The sequence below is a fragment of the Aotus nancymaae genome, unplaced genomic scaffold, assembly GCF_030222135.1.
Source record: "Aotus nancymaae isolate 86718 unplaced genomic scaffold, 86718_ANA_hifiasm-v0.15.2.pri h1tg000021l, whole genome shotgun sequence".
NCBI classification, from domain to species: Eukaryota; Metazoa; Chordata; class Mammalia; order Primates; family Aotidae; genus Aotus; species Aotus nancymaae.
In genome coordinates, this window is record NW_026988433.1 from 31,817,982 (window position 1) to 31,837,556 (window position 19,575).

Below are 19,575 nucleotides of genomic sequence, written 5' to 3' on the forward strand. Positions count from 1 at the left end.
TTACTGAAACAGAAAATGTTAAATGGCAAAGTAGCTGGAACACTGGGTAACATTTAGTTTAAAAGTAAAGCAATTCCAATTCAGGTCAGATATGAGCCTTTGCAAAATCAGTCTCTGTCACCTCAAACTTTCCCTTTACACACCAATTACAACTTTGTAGAGATTCTCCCCAGGATTCTCAGTATATGCTGGTTTGTGGTAATAATGATAACGATAGCTATCATTTGTTGATGTGTTGAGTGCTTTCTATGTGCCAGGTACTGGACTGTCTTTTTTTTTTTTTTTTTTTTTCTTGAGATGGAGTCTCACTCTGTCACCCAGGTTGGAGTACAGTGACACAATCTCATCTCGGCTCACTGCAACCTCTGCCTCCCTGGTTTAAGCAATTGTCCTGCCTCAGCGTCCCAGGTAGCTGGAACTACAGGTGTGCACCACCATGCCTGGTTAAGCATTTTTTTTTTTTTTTTTTTTTGTATTTTTAGTAGAGACAGGGTTTTGCAATGTTGGCCAGGCTGGTCTCAGACTCCTGACCACAAGTGATCTGCCTGCGTTGGCCTCCCAAAGTACTGGGATTACAGGTGTGAGCCACTGTGCCAGGCCCTTAAGTTTTTTACATATATCATTTAATTTAATGTCTCCCAATCCTACTGCCACCTTCCTCTCTCCCTATCTCTCTTCCTTCTTTTTTTTCCCATCAAAACTTTCCTCTCCTCTGTCCCAACCCTTGGCACTTTTTGCACTGGCAAATTTGTACAGCTGTGATAGGAAATATCATGGCCCTCCAAAGACATTGACATCCTCATCCCCAGAATGTTAAGTGATATGGCAAAGAGGAATTAATGATGCAGATGGAATTAAATCACTAATCAGCTGACCTTAAGACAGAGAGATTACCTGGATTATTCAAATAGGTACAATGTAATCACAAGGGTTCCTAAAAACGGAAGAGGAGAGAAGAAGAGTCAGAGAAGAAGATGTGAGGACAGAAGCAAAGTCAGAGTGATGTGATGTGAGAAAGACTCAACTACCATTGCTGCCTTTAAAGATAAAGGAAGAAGCCATGGGCTAAGGAATGCAGTAGCTTCTAGAAGTTAGAAAAGGCAAAGAAACATATTCTCCTCCAGAAAGGAATGTAGCTTTGACACACCTTAATTAGCTCAGTGTGACCTGTGTTGCACCCTAGCTGAAAGAATTGTAAGATGATAAATTTTGTTGTTTTAAGCAATTAAATCAGTGATAATTTGTTATAGCAGCCACAGAAAACTAACATGCTATGTTAAAAAAGATAAGACTGGGGCCAGAATGCTTGGCCTTGAAATCCAAGCGGTACCACTTACCAACTGTTTGACCTTGGATAAGTTACTTAACCTTTCTGTGCCTCAGTTTCCTCCTCTGTAAAAATGGAGATAATGACTATACCTTACTCATAGGACTAAATGAGTTTATAACTGTGAAGTATTTGGAACCCAGTAAGCACCATATGAATGTTAGCTATCATATTCCCACAATAAATTTCATATGGTTCTATTGAAATGATCTTTTCTGAAATGGAGTTTTGAGAGGGGGCTCCTGGAATGACTGAATCTAATACTGACAACCTGAGTTTCCATAGATGGCTAGTGTGAGAGAGCTTTCTGTGGGGTATGATGTTTAGATGGCCATACAATCACTGCTGGTGGGCAGCCTGTAGGCCTAGCTCTCGTGATATCATATAACATGACCAAGGGCTTCATTCATTGACCTATAGAGATGAGTACCCACTGGATAGCTTCTATTGTTTCTCAAACATGGAAACATTTTCAACTAGAATGTGATGTTATTTACATTTTGATCAGTTTTCAACTCGAAGTTTTAAAGAATATAGTCCAAACAACAAAGACAACTAGATTAGTTTGGGTATTGTATTAGTCAGGGCTCTCTAGAGGGATGGAATTAATAAGATAAATAGATAGATATATAAAGGGAAGTTTATTAAGTATTAACTCACGTGATCACAAGGTCCCACAATAGGCCATCGGCAAGCTGAGGAGCAAGGAAGCCAGTCCAAGTCCCAAGACTGAAGAACTTGGAGTCTGATGTTCGAGGAGAAGAAGAATCCAGCACGGGAGAGAGATGTAGGCTGGGAAACTAGAACAGTCTCGCCTCTTCACGTTTTTTCTGCCTGCTTTATATTCACTGACAGCTGATTAGATGGTGTCCACTTAGATTGAGGGTGAGTCTGCCCTCCCCAGCCCACTGACTCAAATGTTAATCTCCTTTGGCAACATCCTCACACACACACCCAGGATCAATACTTTGCATCCTTCAATCCAATCATGTTGACACTCAGTATTTTGCTGAGATAGGTTGCCTAAATTCTCACAGAAAGTTGTGACCATGCTGATGGGACTACCAGAAACAGCCTTCAGAAAAGTCCTGCAAGGCATCCGTGATAAGGAGGTTACTGGGGATCTTGTCCATCATATCACCATTTCACTGTCCACTCCAATGACCCTGTGCAAGAATTTTATTTCAGAGTCAAAAAGCACCCCATTACCTATGGTATTGGTTTTCTTCCTCTTTGACAATCAGAATCATGTGAGTTACTATGCTTCTCCCTTCTGCTTTGCCCCTTTGATGTAAAGCCCAATTTTCTGGTTTATTTGTCAACCATTATACATACAAAGGCCACTGAGGCCTGCAAATCTGAGTCTACTTTTTTTCTGAACTTGAATGCCTACTCTAACTTATATTCAATTGTATTTTACCACTTTATTTCATCTGTCTGTTTAATACATCTCAAATGCTTTAACAATAAATTCTAAAGGAAATCAGATGTCTTCACATTCACAGGCTTATCCCTAGGGTAAGGGAGCTGAAGATTTGTTTTTAAGCTCCATTTATGTGGCACCTACAGGGGATGGCGGCACTGTGGAGAAAAGACACTTTTCTGTTTACTCATCTAACAGTGACCAGAGCAACCATGAACAAGCCACTCAGCCTCTCTGACCATCATCATTCTACCCGTACCCTCACAGACATGTAATATACCTATGGTGTAACCCTGAATGAAGGAGTTGTTTAGTAAACAGTGGTTGCTGTCATTTTTATTGTTGCCATTACTGCTACCATTGTTTGATTGTCTGATTGCTACTGGCTTCAACTTGCTGCCTTTTCTGCTGAGAACAAAGTCAAAAGATAAGACGACAATCAAAGGGATGTTACAGAAAATCTCCCACTCACTGTCCCTCCAGTAACCTTTTCCTTTTTTCTTCTTTTTCTTTTTTTTTTTTTTTTGAGACAGAGTTTCACTCTTGTTGCCCAGGCTGGAGTGCAGTGGCACAATCTCGGCTCACTGCATCCTCCGCCTCCTGGGTTCAAGAGATTCTCCTGCCTCAGCCTCCGAGTAGCTGAGATTACAGGCATTCACCACCGCATCCACCCCGACACCCACCTAATGTTTTGTGTTTTTAGTAAAGACCAAGTTTCACCATGTTGGCAGGCTGGTCTCAAACTCCTGACCTCAGGTGATCCACCCACTTCAGGCTCCCAAAGTGCTGGGATTACAGCTGTAAGCCACTGTGCCGGACCAACATTTTCCCATTCTTACAAACCCTCCATGACCCCAGCACCAACATTTCCATTGTTAGTGCTTTTTCTTTTTCTTTTCTTGAAACAGAGTCTTGCTGTGTTGCCCAGGCTGGAGTGCAGTGGTACGATCTTGGCTCACAGCAACCTCTGACTCCTGGGTTCAAGCAATTCTCCTGCCTCATCTTCCCAAGTAGCTGGGACTACAAGTGCTTGTCACCACACCAGGCTAATTTTTGTCTTTTTAGTAGAGACAGAGTTTCACATATTGGCCAGGCTGGTCTTGAACTCCTGACCTTGTGATTCACCTGCCTCAGCCTCCCAAAGTGCTGGGATTACAGGCATGAGCCACTGCACCTGGCCGATTGCTTTTTCTTAGGCATGAAGAGCTGTGTCATTTGGTTATTCTCTAGTCTTTTTTGTTACACCCTAGCTCACAGCATAGAAGCGGAAAAAGGCATGTTAGCAAATTTTGTGTCAAGTGGTAGTCCATTTTGTATACTACACATAAATTTAAAAATGTGATACATGAATTAAATATCTTGGGATCAGATGTGAATCCTGATAACAGAATTTAATGGCCATAAAATGTTTGATAGAGAATACAGATTATCAGTTAGCAGAACTAAGGCCAAAACTGAATCAAGTCAAGGGAAAGTTCAAGTTGGACATGGAAACCACAATTGATGGGCTGGTTGACCATATTTTTCACTTCTCATGTAAATATTCTACATTTTGAGATGCTGTATCAAGATCAGAGAACCTGGCTCCAGAGCTCTGGCTCTGTCCCTCAGCAGTAACAATAATGCCAATTCTGCCTTGTTCCTTTCCTGTTCTCTTCGGTCTCACAAACATTCCCTGGGTATCCCTTGCTCCCAGGCACATAGCTCCCACCCTCAGTCTAGTAGGAGATGAAAATAGGAGTGTAAAGGCATGTGATTTTATTTCACATAAAATCTGTGCCTTTTATAGGCAGACTTTATTTCAAGGGGTCTTTCAATAATATCTGTTTCATACATACACAGGATACAAGTTAAAACATTTTGTGTACAACACAAAAGCTTTGCAAAGAAATGGGTCAATGCTGAGTTCTATGTGGCATGTGTTTTCATTACTGATTTTGAAAAGATAGTAACTTGAAGAAATATAAATGCATCATGTTTCACATGGATGACTGCAGTTGCCAAAGCAGTCAGAATGACACTGTCAAAAGTTAAGTCAGACCATATCATTCCCTGTAAGAGCCCATAGGCCTTACGGGATCAGGCTCCCTCCCAGGCCTCTAACTCATCACTACTGTTGTACTTTTTGATATTTCTGCTCCAGCCACAGAGTCTTTGTTCTCTTCCTCAAACATGTGATCAGAGCTTCTCCCCGATTACGGCCTTTGTTTTGTTTTCTGTTCCCCTCTTGAAACCCTCTCTCTGTCCTTCTCACCTCCTGCAAGTTTTTTTTTTTTCAATCACACCTTCTGTAGGAGGCCTACCTTGAGGAATATAAACATTGTTTTTAGAAATACAACCTGCACCCCCACCCCCATGTAGTACTCCCCATTCCCCTCGCCCTACCCTCTTTTTCTGTTCCCACAGCATTTGTCCCCTTTTCACTTGCTTTTAAGTTGACTTCAAAAACTGTTTACCTCAGCACACTACTAGTGACTTTTGAGGCTGAATAACTTTTTTGTTGTGGGGAGCTATTGGGTGCATTATGGGATGTGTGGCAGCTTCCCTAGACTCTTCCCATTAGACACCACTGGCAATCTCCCCTCCTAAGTTGTGACAACCAAAAATTTGTCTAGATGTTGCCAAATCACCCCTCATTGACAGCCACTGGTTTTTAATTTATTATTGGTTGCACCCAGCTAAGATGTAAGTTCTAGGAGGGCAGGAATCTTTGCCTTTTTGTTTACTGTTGATCTCCAAACACCCAGAACAACAACTGGCATGGAGTATGTGGATGAATGAATATATATTTAAACATATGCACACATAGCATAGCATAAATTTCATATTCTTCTCTTAAGAAGTGGACAATATTTAATTTAATCTTGCTTTTTATGGGTGTTTACAAAAATAAAATAATGGTAATGATAAAAATACAGAAAATGCAGGGAAGAACATTTTTCTATATCTAGCACATTTTTCTGAAAGATAATTATAATTGATCTATTTCTTGAAAGAATGTCCTGTGTATCTATTATAAAAAGCAACATAACTCTTTTTGCAAATTTCCTTTTTTGTGTCTACCAGCAGGAAACCTTTATTATGGGTATTGACCTTAGAAAGTAATTGCCTCAAGGGTGTCATTGCTAAACCCATTTTAAGAATGAAGGGCAATGATACTTAAGCAGGGCAACATTAACAGGCATGGAGGTGAAGAGGAATAAATTAATTCTTAAATAGCCTTGGTTGTCACAGTCATCAGATTCAAATAGAGTTTAATTTATCACAGAGAATGGGTGGCGCTGCCTGAAACGTGTCATGTGATGAAAGACAGTAGAGCCATGGTTTTCAAGGCAGGGGGGAAGGGGTGTGATTTTTGTACCCATCCTACCACTACCACCAGGGGACATTTGGCAATGTCTGGAAACATTTTTTATTTTCCTACAACTAGATGGTTGAGGGATGCTACTAGCATCTAGTGGCTACAGAGGCTAAGGATGCTGCTTAATATCCTACAGTGCAGGACTCTTACCTACAACAGTCATTCAGCCCCAGTGCCATTAGTGCTGAAGCTGAGAAATCTTGCAATAGAGCCTAGTGCTTATAAGTGTGAGACCTAGAGCCTCCCTGTCCGAACTTGAATTCCTGCTCTATCGCTCAGACCGACTGTAACTATTTATTTGGCAAACCTGTTTCTTTTTTTTTCTTCTGGGCATACAGGTAGACTAGTTATCCCAGAATTACTACATGACTAAACTCATGTGAAAGTGCTGTATATCACTCTTAGGCCCGGCCCATAAAAATTTCCTAAAAAATTACTCATCTCCCTTTTTCCTTGTCTGTAAGGGATTTAGGGGATGGCAGAATAGCAAGATAACAGTAGCCTAGGTAACTGAATGACTACATGAATCAGAGACATATGCCTCCTTTCCCCAGAGTGACCCATACTAGATAGTGCTGTGAACAACTAAGCTTCTATACTGTTCAACGGCTGATATTTAGGGGTTGTTTAGACAGGTGGCCTAGCCTAGGTATACGACCTATAGCAGCTTCTTTAACCACTTTGTTTCTCACTTTTCTCATCCATAGATTGATGGTAATGATAATACATCAGCCCTCAAAGTGTTGTTTGAGTATTAAAGTTCTTAGAATAGTGTCTGGCATATAATAACAGTTTTTCTACGTTAGATCCACCATAGGGAGACCATATAAAATGACCAAGTAGCATTTGTATGTTGACTTGTACACTCACAGTTTGCTTTTTCTTCTTAAATACAGATGTATTTTCAAATAGAATGCTAGGCTATTTGTTTGTTTGATTGCTTGTTTGTTAGTTTGGAGAGACAGGGTTTTGTTCTGTTGCCCAGGCTGGAGTATGGTGGCACAATTATGGCTCACTGTAGCCTCAACCTCCTGGGCTCAAGCGATACTCCCAGCTCAACCTCCCAAGTAGCTGGGACTATAGGCATGTACCACCACATCCTGCTAATTTTAATTTTTTGTAAAGACGGGTGTCACTATGTTGCCTAGGCTAGTCTTGAATACCTGAGCTCAAGTGATCCTCTCACCTCAGCTTCCCAAAGTGCTGGGATTACAGGTGTGAGACACTATGACTGGCAGGCTACTTGTTTTTTAATCGATTCTCAACTTTAATATTGTTGTACAATGCAGCTAAAGAATAAAGGTTTACAATTAGATTATTCTGTGCTGTCTTTATTGCTTCAATCCCCATTCCTTCATTTAGTAGACATGTATTGTGTTTTTATGCTAGGCATTGTGTTAGGTATTGGTGATACAATCATGGGTAAAACAGATATGGTCTATGGTTCCACAAAGCACACAGTTTACCTAGAGAGACAGGCATTAATCATACGCTACTCAAATAATCATAGCATTTCTATTGTAAAAAAATGTTATCTGGGAAACATTAACTAAGACAGTACAGAATAGAGACCCAATCTTTGGAAGGATTGGTGGGGAGGGAGAGGGTCAGGGGAGGTTTCCATAGGGGGAGTCTTTGGAGCTGAGTTCTGAAGGATAAATGAGAGCATACTAGGTGAAGAAGGAAGGAAATGAAAAATAATTCCAGGAGAGGAAACAACACGTGCAAATGTCCTGAGGCAGAGTACATCCAAAGAGCTGACAGAGGCTGCATGTGTCTGGATCATAACAAATGAAGGGTGGGAGGCAAGAAAGGCAGATGAGGCTGAAGAGGAGATTGCAGTGCAGCCAGGCATTTGAGGGCTTGTAAGTCAGAGCAATAATTCTGGTGTCTATTTTTTTTTTTGAGACGAAGTCTCACTCTGTCACCCAGGCTGGAGTACAGTGGTGTGATCTCCGCTCACTGCAACCTCGCCTCCCGGGTTCAAGGGATTCTCCTGCCTCAGTCTCCTGAGTAGCTGGAATTACAGGTGCCTGCCACTATGCCCAGCTAATTTTTTTGTACTTTTAGTAGTATACTATGCACAGCTAATTTTTTCACCATGTTGGCTAGGCTGGTCTTGAACTCCTGACCTTGTGATTTGCCCTCTTCAGCCTCCCTAAGTACCAGACTTACAGGCCTGGGCCACTGTGCCTGGCCTATTCTAAAGTTTTTAAAGAGAGTGAAGTGACATGATTAGATGCACATTTTGAAGACACCATGTAGAATGCACTTGAGAGAATGGACTGGCGGTGACCAGAGTACAACCCAGGAGACCTGTTGTATTATTTCTGGATTTCAGAAGTGAAATAACAGTGATAAAGATGGGTAGAAGTTGCTGAATTATAAAGACATTTAGGATGTAAAATCATCAGTCCGTGGAGATGTATAACTTGTGGGAAGTAGAGATGAGAGAGGTGTCTAGAATAGCTTCCAGACACCAGTTTCAGCAACTGGACAAATATTAGTGCAGTTTACTGAGACGGGGAACAAGGGAGGTAGGCTACATTTGAAAAGAAGATATCTTGGATTTGGTTTGAGATGAGTGTGCAGTCAGCTAACTTCATATCACCTTTATTCTTTACTCACATGATTCTCCTACTTTTGTTTCTGTCTATTCATTTATTTTTTCAATTAAAAAAAATCATTATTAAGCACTTACTATGGGATTTAAAAATGGGCGAGACAGACATAGTCTTTCAAGGAGTCTTTAGTTTTGGAGAAAGCAATTAAAATCAGTAGTACTATTGATTAAGGAAAAGAAAAATATTACTAAAACATAGACAAGTACACTTCAGCCAGCAGTGGGGGTGGAGGCTGGAAAATCTTGGAAGGTTTCCAGTGGGAAATGTCTCTGATGAAACACTTATTAAACTTCCATGCCCTCCTCCATCCTCACCCCCTAACCAACACACTTAAATTTCTACTATCATCTTATATTCCAAGACAAACACAATATGAAACATTATGGGAAACTAAGAAGTCACATGGGATTTTGGACTATATGTGGAAAGCAGGAATATCATGTTATAATTCCCAGAGCTTATTAACCAGCTACTTCTGATTAATTTAAATCCATTAATATCACTCTTAAAGCATCCTTAGGGAATTCTTCTCTAATTGTACAAACAACTGTTTCCAATTTGACAGCATTCTTCAAGTCATACTTCTACATACCCATCAGAGGGATGTTATCCATGTGTCATGACAATTTTCAAAGAGAAATAAATTCTCACCAACTATAATATTCAAGACACTTATTTAATTTTTTACCTCTTATTTGCATGATAGAACTGCCTCTATTCTCTTGGTCCCACTGAGGTCTGGTTCTTCAGGTTGCTTCATTCCAGCTGTCCTCTGCTTTTTCTTCCTTGGTTCTCCTGTCTTGATATCTCACCTTCCACTGATCACTCCCTTTTTTCAAACAACACTAGGTCCTCCTCATACCCTATGCTCTTACTCACAGAAGGCTACTTGTGGTTCCTCAAAATACTCCACCCTCTTTCATGTCTTTGTTCATTTATACACACAGTACTGTCTCCTCTTGGGATACGTCTCCCCGCTTACCCACCTGGGCAAGTCTTACCCTTCAAGACCCATATCAAGCACTCTCTGCTTTATGATCAACCCTCATCACTTGCCAAACTTCCTCCAAATCTGGGGAATTGAGTATTCCCCTTCTTAAGTCAAACCCATCATACTGTTTACAATTATTTAAGATAGTCTGTGTCTTTACTACGCCAGGATCCTGACTGTTATTGTTTGTCTTTATATCCTCTATACCCAGACAGTGCCTGGTAAGAAGTGAACACTAAATTAGTGACTATTGAATAAATCAATTATTTGACAAATTAACACCAAAGGATGTCAAAAAGGACTTCTCAAATATGTGAGAGGGATGGCTGAATATCCCTAATCCATATGCAATCATCCCTCATTTATTATATATTTTAAAATACTTATAAAAATATGATTGTCAGTTCTAGTCCCTAGGAATTCTACTGGGTATTCAAGAACTTCTGACTTTGAGAATCATGCTGAGAAGTATTGTTTTAAAACAAAAACACTGTGGAATATAACCAGCATGAAGAGGGAAGGTGGGAAGCCTTTCTCTTCCATATACCTATAACCCTTTGAAGTGAAACAAAATACCAGAGCACACATCATATACTTCACTAATTTATCCATCTATCTATCCATATATCCATCATTTTTTTTTCCATTTACCTATATCCCATATATCCACCCTTTGAAGTGAAATAAAACCCCAGAGTGCATACCATGTACTTCATTTTTTCCTTTATTCATTTATACACCTACACAACCATTCCTATACCCATCCATGTATGTATCCAACAGTCCATCCATCCATCCATCCTTCTATCCATCCATCCATCCATCTATCCATCCATCCATCCATCCATCCAGTGACCTATCCATGTATCCATGTATCCATCAATCCATCCTTCCATCCATCCATCCATCCATCCATCCATCCATCCATCTGGTGACCTATCCATGTATCCATCCATCCATCCATCCATCCACTTAGCAACCCATCAATGTATCAATCCATCCATCATCCAAATGCACTGTGCTAGGCACTCTATCAAACAGGTGAGACGCACAGGGAAAACCTGCCCGTAAACCAGACTCCATTCCAGAAGAATTAGGGAAACAACTGGTTGTCTAAAAAACTTCCAAGATGATCAAGAGAGACATGATAGTGGTTTAAATTAAGACTAGGTACGTACCAGTTTTTTTGTCTTTTTCTCTTAAAATACCTTGATCTCTGAATTAACATTATATCCCTTCCAGTAGTCCATTTTCTCTGGAGGATTGAACTAAGATTTTGAGACTGGTCTGTGAATTTCATATTTGCTTCAATGATCCTTTCACATGTTCACATACTGCAGATGGGTTGGCTTCCATCTGACCTGTGGGGATCAGCTTGGCTATTTCAGAGGTGTACAGAGTTGCTTCCCCTGCATTAGACTGCTCTTAGTATTATAAATTTTGATGCAGAATATCTATTCTTTGATTTTTCCTCTTCCCTTTGCCCTGAAGAGCTCCACAGACTTTAACCGATTTTCTGTGTCTGAAACATGTCCCCACCTTGCACTCCCTGCAACTTTTTGACAACTGCCATAAAATCAGCAATCTTTTTTTTTTTAATTCATCACTCCTTTCTTTCCTTCAGATAAGTCATTTTTACTAAGGCTGTCACTACTGCTGGAGCAGGAGGGCCTGTTGCAAGGGAGACGGGGCCGACCTGCTCTCTGACCCCACTGAGAGGCTGTGTTTCTCCTCTTGTTTACAGTCTCTAGCACACGGCAGGTTTTTCTCTCCTCCTGCCCGCCCTGTCCTGCATCCAGCCATCACTTCTTGTCATCTCAGAAGCTTCAAGTAAATTCTCTTTCATTTTTGCAGTTCCTCACAGGCTCAGTTACTTAGCCAACTTGTTTTTCCTCCCCACATGTCAAAAGTGACAAATGACTGTTCTGAGACCATCTGACAGATGAGTCAGCAAGAGGGCTGCCAGGTGATGTGACTTTTCCTAAGGCAACCCAGTGACTTGCTGAACAAAGGGGAACTGAGAAGTGAACCAAGATAAAACAAAAACCAGAAAACAAAAAACCCTCTTTTCAATAGGAAAAGGTGTAGGCCACTCCCCATCTGCTGGCTAGATGCAGATGAGCCTGCAGGGGGCTCTGAGCACAGGAGGTTGGCAGACCAATGAGACTGACAGAGCCTGGGTCACCGCCTCTCTGTGGAGATATTTACCCAACACACATATAAGCAAGCATTGTATCCTCTTAAGTCACTGAGATGCGAGGATTGTTGGGTAGAGCAATTATCTTCCCCTGACTGAAATAAAAGGGATATGAACACTCACAGAACTTTTAGGGGAGAAGGGCATTATGCTGTTCCTTCCACATGCCCAGGAATCAAAGCCGTGCAGAGTGAGGCTCTACCACAGTGCACATCCTTAGTAAGACAGGGGCTTTAACACAGAACACTCACTGATGGATCCTTTGCTGGCTGAAAGGGGCAGTGTAGCAGTCATTCTCCTCCAGGTCTGGCAGTGTCTCCTTGTCCAGCCTCATTGGCTTCTTAGGTAACCATCTCCGAAACCTGCTTATTTGTTTATCGATCCTGTGGTACATGGAAGGCAAGACCAAAGGGTACAGCATGTCAGCATCGCCCTGAAACACAGGAGGGAAGTCTCCACAGAGCCACAATAATCACACCACACATTTCCAGGCCCTCTCACTGCACTCATGATATCCTCGTTTTATAGATGGACAGAAGACAGCTGGAACTCTAGTGTTGTTTTCATTTCACCAAGAGGCCTCCATAGTATTACTGTTTGTGAAGTAGCAGCTGTGAGTTAGATGTCCACCCACTAGCCAGTAATAAATGATCAAGCAGTCCTAACAAGGCTAGAAAGCTCTGAAAAAGATTCCAACAGTCCCTTAAGCAAAGCAGCAGAGACCTTAGCTTATATTCTGTAGGTTCTAAAAAATTCATTTTGTTTTGGAAAACATCTGAGGTCAGAGAAGAGCTCTAGTTGTAGTTAACTTTGGGGAGGGGGTACTGGCAGCACACCCTGGGGGCTGATTGTGTACAGAGAGCTTCATGCCATGATTTGCTTCCTGCCTCTTCTACCTCCCTGAGCAGCCTCTCACCAGGCAGCAGGATTTTTGGCCTTCACTGATCTCTTTCTAAGCTGGCTCTATGGTTCTCATGGTGCTAGGGCATCGTGACACACATGTGTCACTCTGGCCAATGCACATAATGAAGCCAAGTCAGTGAAAACAACAGTATCCTAAAACTGGTTTTCAGCCACAATTTTCCCTCTGGCTATTTCCCTGGTCCCTCAGTGCCAATGACTTCTGCTGATGAAAACATCTGGCTTCCAAGTGAAGAGTTCTCAATCGCTGTTTACAGAAAAACACCAGAAGGAGCAAAAAACACACTAAACTAAAATGACAGAGCTACCTTAAGTTTCTGTAGTGCTGGAAAAAAATACCTTCTAAATTTATTAACTGAAAACACATGGAATTTGGTCATGCTTTATTTTTTTCCTAATTAAAAAGATATATTTACATGGCAATGTATTCGTTCAGTGAATGTTATGGCTAATTTTCTGTGTCAACTTGGCTAAGTAAGAGATGCCCCAGTAGCTAGTAAACATTATTTGTGTGTGTCTGTGAAGTTGTTTCCTGAAGAGATTAGTATTTGAGTTTGTAGACTCAATTTGAGTAAAGAAGTTGACCCTCACCAATGCAGATGGGCACCATCCAATCCATTGAGGGCCTGAATAGAACGACAAAGTGGAGGCAGGGTGAGTTTGCTGTCTGCTTAAGCTGGAACACTCATCTTTTCTCCTGCCCTTGGACATCGGCCTTCCTAGTTCTCAGGCCTTTGGACTGGAAATGGGACTTACACCATCATGTCTCCTTGGCCTCCTTCTTAAAAACTGCAGATTGTGGGACTTCTTACCCTCCAGAATCTTATGAGCCAATAGTGCAAATCGTGGTCCAAGTCTAAAGGCCAGAGAATCAGGAGCACTGATGTCTAAGGGCAGAAGAAGAGAGATGTCCCAGCTCAAGCGGCAGCAAATTCACTCTTCCTCCATCTTCTGGTTCCACTCAGTGGGTTGGATGGTACTCACCTGCATTAGGGAGGATCAGCTTCTTTACTAAGTCTACTGATTCGAATGCTAATCTCTTCTGGAAACACTATCACAAACACACCCCAAAATAATGTTTTACCTGCTATCTGGGCATCCTTTAGCCCAGCCAAGTTGACCACATAAAATTAACCATCACAGTGAAACTCTCAGCTGAAGAGAATATTATGTATATAACCAATCAATTCCAAACTAAAAAATAATGGTAAACTCTGACTATCTCCTTTATTCTCAGCATTGTTCCAGCCTCACCATGACCCCAAATCTGCTTGTTGGTGTCTGTCCTTCAGAACTCCTGAAGGTTCAAACTGAAAAGAATCTCACAGTGGCTCTAGGTCCCTCCTCTCACGGAGAACCCTCCACCCTAAAATAAGTATACTAAAATAAAATGAGATAATGGACTTTAGAGAAGCAGCATGACACAGTGGTTGACAACATGTACAATGGGGCTGAAGCGCCTAGATTTAAATCCTGACTCTGTTAATATTGACAGCATAACCTGGGGCAAGTGATTTAACTTAGCTGTGCACCAGTCTCCTTATCTATAAAATGGGCATGATAATGACACCCAATTTGTAGAGTTGTGATGATGAACTTGTTAATACATACATAAAGTCTTTAGAACTGTCTGGGGTACAGGAAATGCTGGCTATTATTACTGTTTTTATCTTCTTTCCAAAAGCAAAAAATTGAGCAACCAGCTTGCCTCGTAACATTTCTGTCTGTTTTGCTTTTTAATTCAAAGTTAGTTGTGCTTCACCAGCATCTATCACTTGCCTATGTTCAATGATTTAGTCCTTATATGGACTCAAATTAGACTTCCTCAGCTAAGTTGGTGGCCTTCCCCATGGCTCTTGGCTTTATTGCATTTGATTGTCTTAAAACTCACTCAAGAAAGAGGACATTGGCCCAAAGATTTTTTATTATAAAGCTTTTACCTCCCACACATCTCCAGTCTGCAGCACTAATCAGATCACACTTTGTAAAATTCACATTCCCACAGAATCTGAGCTCTGTGTGCGATGACTATGAATTGAATCCAGCTGGGTACAGTGCTCAGCATGGATAAAAACAAATAAAGCTGTAAAAAAAAATCAGGCATAACTACTCTATAGGAGTGAAATGGCAGCTTTCAGCAGCCAGACTGTGGCACCACAATTTAAATAAAATATGGAAATGGTGAAAAGAGAGTAGAACAGGGTAATTAAAATGATTAATTAATTGAAATATGTGAAAAAGAGGAAGCGAGAAGAAAGCAAGAGAACGCTGCTTGGCATGGTGAAAAGAAGCTGAGATTTGTAACTGGGGTGGCTAAAACTTGGCTCTGTTGCGCCTCAGCTGTATGACCTTCTACAAGTTATTACCCTTCAGAGCCTTCTTTTCCAGAGTTATAAAATAGGGGCAATAGTAACAATAGTCATCATTATCATTATCATCATCTTACTGACCTTACAGAGTGGTTAGTGGGCTCATAAAACATGGTGAGTATGAAGCGCTTTAGAGAAGCTGCCAGACAGAGAGCAAGCATTATTAGTTTCTTGAGGACCACACAGGACTAAAAGTGATAGAAAGCAAAGCAACTGGACTTTTTAAAAACTATGGTGGAAGAAAGACATTCAAAACATCTTAAAAATAAAATCCCCATGATCCACCCACCTTAGACTCCCAAAGTGCTGAGATTACAGGCGTGAGACCAGCCTGGCCAACATGGTGAAACCCTGTCTCTACTAAAAATACAAAAATTAAGTCCGAGGCAGGCAGATCACCCGAGGTCAGGAGTTCAAGACCAGCCTGTCCAACATGGTAAAACCCCATCTCTACTAAAAATACAAATAATTAGCTGGGTATGGTGGTGGGTGCCTGTAATCCCAGTTATTCAGGAGGCTGAGGCAGGAGAATCACTTGAACCCAGGAGGCAGAGGTTGCAGTGAGCCGAGATTGGACCATCGCACTCTAGTCTGGGCAACAAGACTGAAACTCCATCTCAAAAAAATAAAAAATACAAAAATTAGCTGGGCATGGTGGTGCATGCCTGTAATCCCAGCTACTCAGGAGGCTAAGGCAGGAGAATCACTCGAACCTGGGAGGCAGAGGATGCAGTGAGCCGAGATTGCACCACTACACTCCAGTCTGGGCAATAGAGTGAGACTCTGTCTCAAAAAATAAATAAATAAATATTAAAAACAATAAAATCCCCGAGACACTGGTTGGGTAAGGGGGTTGGAGGATGTGAACTGGCCTTCACTGGGGAGCTTGAGCAGAAGGAGGTGGACAAAGCATGTTGTCCAGGTTCCATTACACATGCCTGTCCATGCTGTGTGCTCTTCACTACAACTAAACCAAACACTTAAACATGGTCATCAGTTTGTGTCTTCTTCTGGTTACCAGAATTGCCTCCACAAAGATGTACACACCCTAACTCCCAGAACCTGTGAACATGCTGTTACAGGGCAAATGGGACTTTGGAGATGTAAGGAAGGTCACAGACCTTAAGACAGAGAGAACATCCTGGATTACTCAGATGGGCTCAATTTAACCACATAAGACCTTTGAAAGCAGAGAGCTTTCTCTGGCAGGAGAGATATGGCAGAAGGAGAATCAGAGATTCAAAGCTTAAAAAGGACTTGACCCACAATTGCTGGATTTGAAGATGAAAAGAGCTAGGAGACAAGGAATGCAGACAGCCTCTAGAAGCTGAGAAAGACTTTCAGACAGTAAAGAAATGGAGATCTCAGTCCTGTGATTACATGAACAGAATTGTGCCAGCAATCTAAATGAACCCATAAGCAGATTTTCCCCCAGAGCTTCCAGATAAAAGCCCAAGGTGACCAACACCTTGACTGCAACCTTGGGAAACCTTGAACAGAGAAACCAGTTGAACCGCCTCTCCCTGGACCCCTGACTTACAGAACTGTGAGCTAATACATTTGTGTTACCTTATGCTGTTAAGTTTGTGGCAACGCATTATGACAACAATAGGAAACTAATACACCTATACCACTCTTGGTCTGATCTTCTCCTCAAGACCCAGCAACAGCTAGCCAGGCTCCCACTGGTAAGGCTGCCATTCCACATGCTGTTCTCACCTCCCACTTAGGTGGCTCTGGGAACAAAAGTCTATCTCTCTGTGGCAGGACAATGAGTGAGTACTCCCCTAGTCTGCTCTTCCACGAATGCTCCAGTCTCCAAACTGGCCATACTCAGACTTCACTTAGGGCCCCCTTCAATCATGCAAGACTGAAGCACATAGTGCAAAAGCCACTAGGCTGGAAAGCTAAGACTCAGGCTGGACTCTTGATTCTGTGGTCATACATCAGTGTGGCCTGGGACAAAGCCTTTTATTCTTAGCTAAACTTAGTGCTTTCATCTCTAAAATAATGATCACCCAGATGTTCTTTAGATACTACATGCTGTGGGTGATTTGGGTGATAATACCTCGATTATGTCACTTATGTGATTAATTCAAACTTGAATTAACAATAACCCTTGGTATACAATGATAGGTAACCTTTAGTATACAATGATATATAACCTTTAGTATTCAATGATGGACTTTGGAGTCAGCTGGAAGCCGATTCACATTTCAGGTTGTATAGATCTTGCTGGGCAAGTAGTTAAACCTCTATGAGCTAACAGCATCCACAGAATAAGCCAATGGTTAAGGATTAAACATGATCATGGATATCAAGTGTTTACACAATGCCTTGGATATACAGAGGGCTCGACTGAGTGATTGTTTCTAGGATGAAGAAAATTATGGTGACAATAATGATGAACTTTTACGTAGATCACTCTTTTCCCAATAGAAGTTCAAAATCTATTATTCTCCCTTGTAGATTGAGGTCTGTGTTCCCATATTGCACCTAATAAACATCCTATAACAGTTAACTCTGAAATTTACTTAAATATGTTAAAGTTTGGAAACCAACTAACCAGAAAGCATCCCATTTGTCTCTTCAGTATTGGAGTGAAGCTTACTTAATAAAGTCTCCACCAACAGGGAATAGAAAAGAGAAAACATTGGCTTAATAATTTAGCATTGATTTTGGTTGGGTATATTGTCACTTTGTTCCATTTTTGCCATTTACTGAGCAAAAGCATTCTTACAGACTACACAGGCAAATCAATAAAGGGAAAATGGATCAGACACTTGGGCATTTCTGGCCTTAACATGTCAAGTTAATATCTGGACTACAAGGTGAGTTATTTTTATAGAAAGTCGTTCTGATGGTAAGTTCAGGCTTCCCCCATCCTGATTCATGATAGGTGAGATTCCCGGTGCCTGGGAAGAGCTGACAATGCAGTATAAGCAAATGAACAGAGACTTGCCACCTCTGCCATGGCTTCCCAAGGTTGGTCTTGGGAAGGTTTTGCTTGACCTCTTTGACCCTCAGTTCCTTCAGCTCTAAAGGGCAGATAATCCTATCCAACTTAGGAGACGTGATGATTAAGGAAAAGGCCACATATGTGCAAAGGATCTTGCTCCCAACATGCTAACCTTTATAAGCTGCCTACAATGTATAGAGTGCCAACCTGGATGCTGTAGGCATACCCTGAGGAAGCAGAAGAAAGGCTGTTTCCCTTGAGCCACTAATAACCTAGGAAAGAATGTACACTAATGACAACCTAATCAGACTGAATTAAATGAAGCAGGCCTACTTTGAAGACACCTACTTTTCCCCAGTAAAGAATATCATAATGATAGCATCATGTTTCTAACAGATAACATTATCAGTGATGATATGCCTACAGGGAACCTACAGATGAGCTCTCTTTCCTTCCTCCCTCCCTCCCTCCCTTCCTTCCTTCCTCACACAGCCTTACATTGCATTAAATGATGCCCTCCTGGACTGATAATAGACAGCAGGAGGCATGGATTTCTTTTTCATTTTCTTAGAGCCAACTCTCAGGATTTACAAGCCTCTACCTGGATAGGAGTTATAGATCTTAGAAAGCCAGTGTGATTCTTCTAGGTCACAGGGCTATTATTTGGAGCATCCTAAATACCTTACAGAAGAGTCCAAAGGCTTGGAACATTTATGTGTATTTGTTTTTTTAAATGAAAATACACAAGCCATTTTGTCCTTTTGCCTGTATGCTCATCTGGTAAGTTGTGACTGTACTGAATGTATAATGCAATAGGGTCCAGCATTCACCCTGTCAAGCCTCACCCAGGATCAAGTTAGGCAGAACGTGTATGGTGGGGGGTGGAGGGAAGGAGTAGTAATGAGACTCCAGCTACAAGCCACCCATAATAATCAGATTTGTTACTTTGTAATCATATCTTCCACAGACTATATTTGTAATATTTTGTAAAGGAAAAAAAAAGGGCAGCCAAAAGATGATAAATTCCTCCTTTTTATTGGATAGGCAATTTACAATGGCTATAAGCCTGTCGAAAGGTAAGAATGAAAGCAGCGTTTAATAGACCAAGTACATGGATAAAAAGAGCATTAACTCCAAAAATACATGTCTGAACTGCATGAGTGTGCTTTATGGGAGTTGAGTGATTTTTTAAAATAAGGATATTTATGAAAAACTGCTTTATTTCTCTGCCTGCTCAGAAATCTTAGATATATTAGTTCACTTATAATTAGGAAACAGGTTTGTTTCAGAGATGCTTTCATGGATTAATAAAATTCAGTATCACTTACATAAATGAAACTACAAGCTAACTTAAATATCCATATTTCATATGACAGGGAAATTTTAGAATATTAGAGGTCAGT

The 19,575-nt window shown here is 41.1% G+C and overlaps 1 protein-coding gene across 6 annotated transcripts in view; it reads right to left on the bottom strand.

Moving 5' to 3' along the window:
• Positions 1-19,575, bottom strand: part of ANO4 (anoctamin 4) — a 212,383-nt gene that overhangs the window by 118,627 nt on the left and 74,181 nt on the right. For all 6 annotated transcript variants that reach the window (XM_064379929.1, XM_064379928.1, XM_064379931.1 and 3 more), the window contains one exon: positions 12,175-12,306. In XM_064379929.1, coding sequence (XP_064235999.1) covers positions 12,175-12,306 — 132 coding nt within the window. The remainder of the gene's footprint in view (positions 1-12,174; positions 12,307-19,575) is intronic.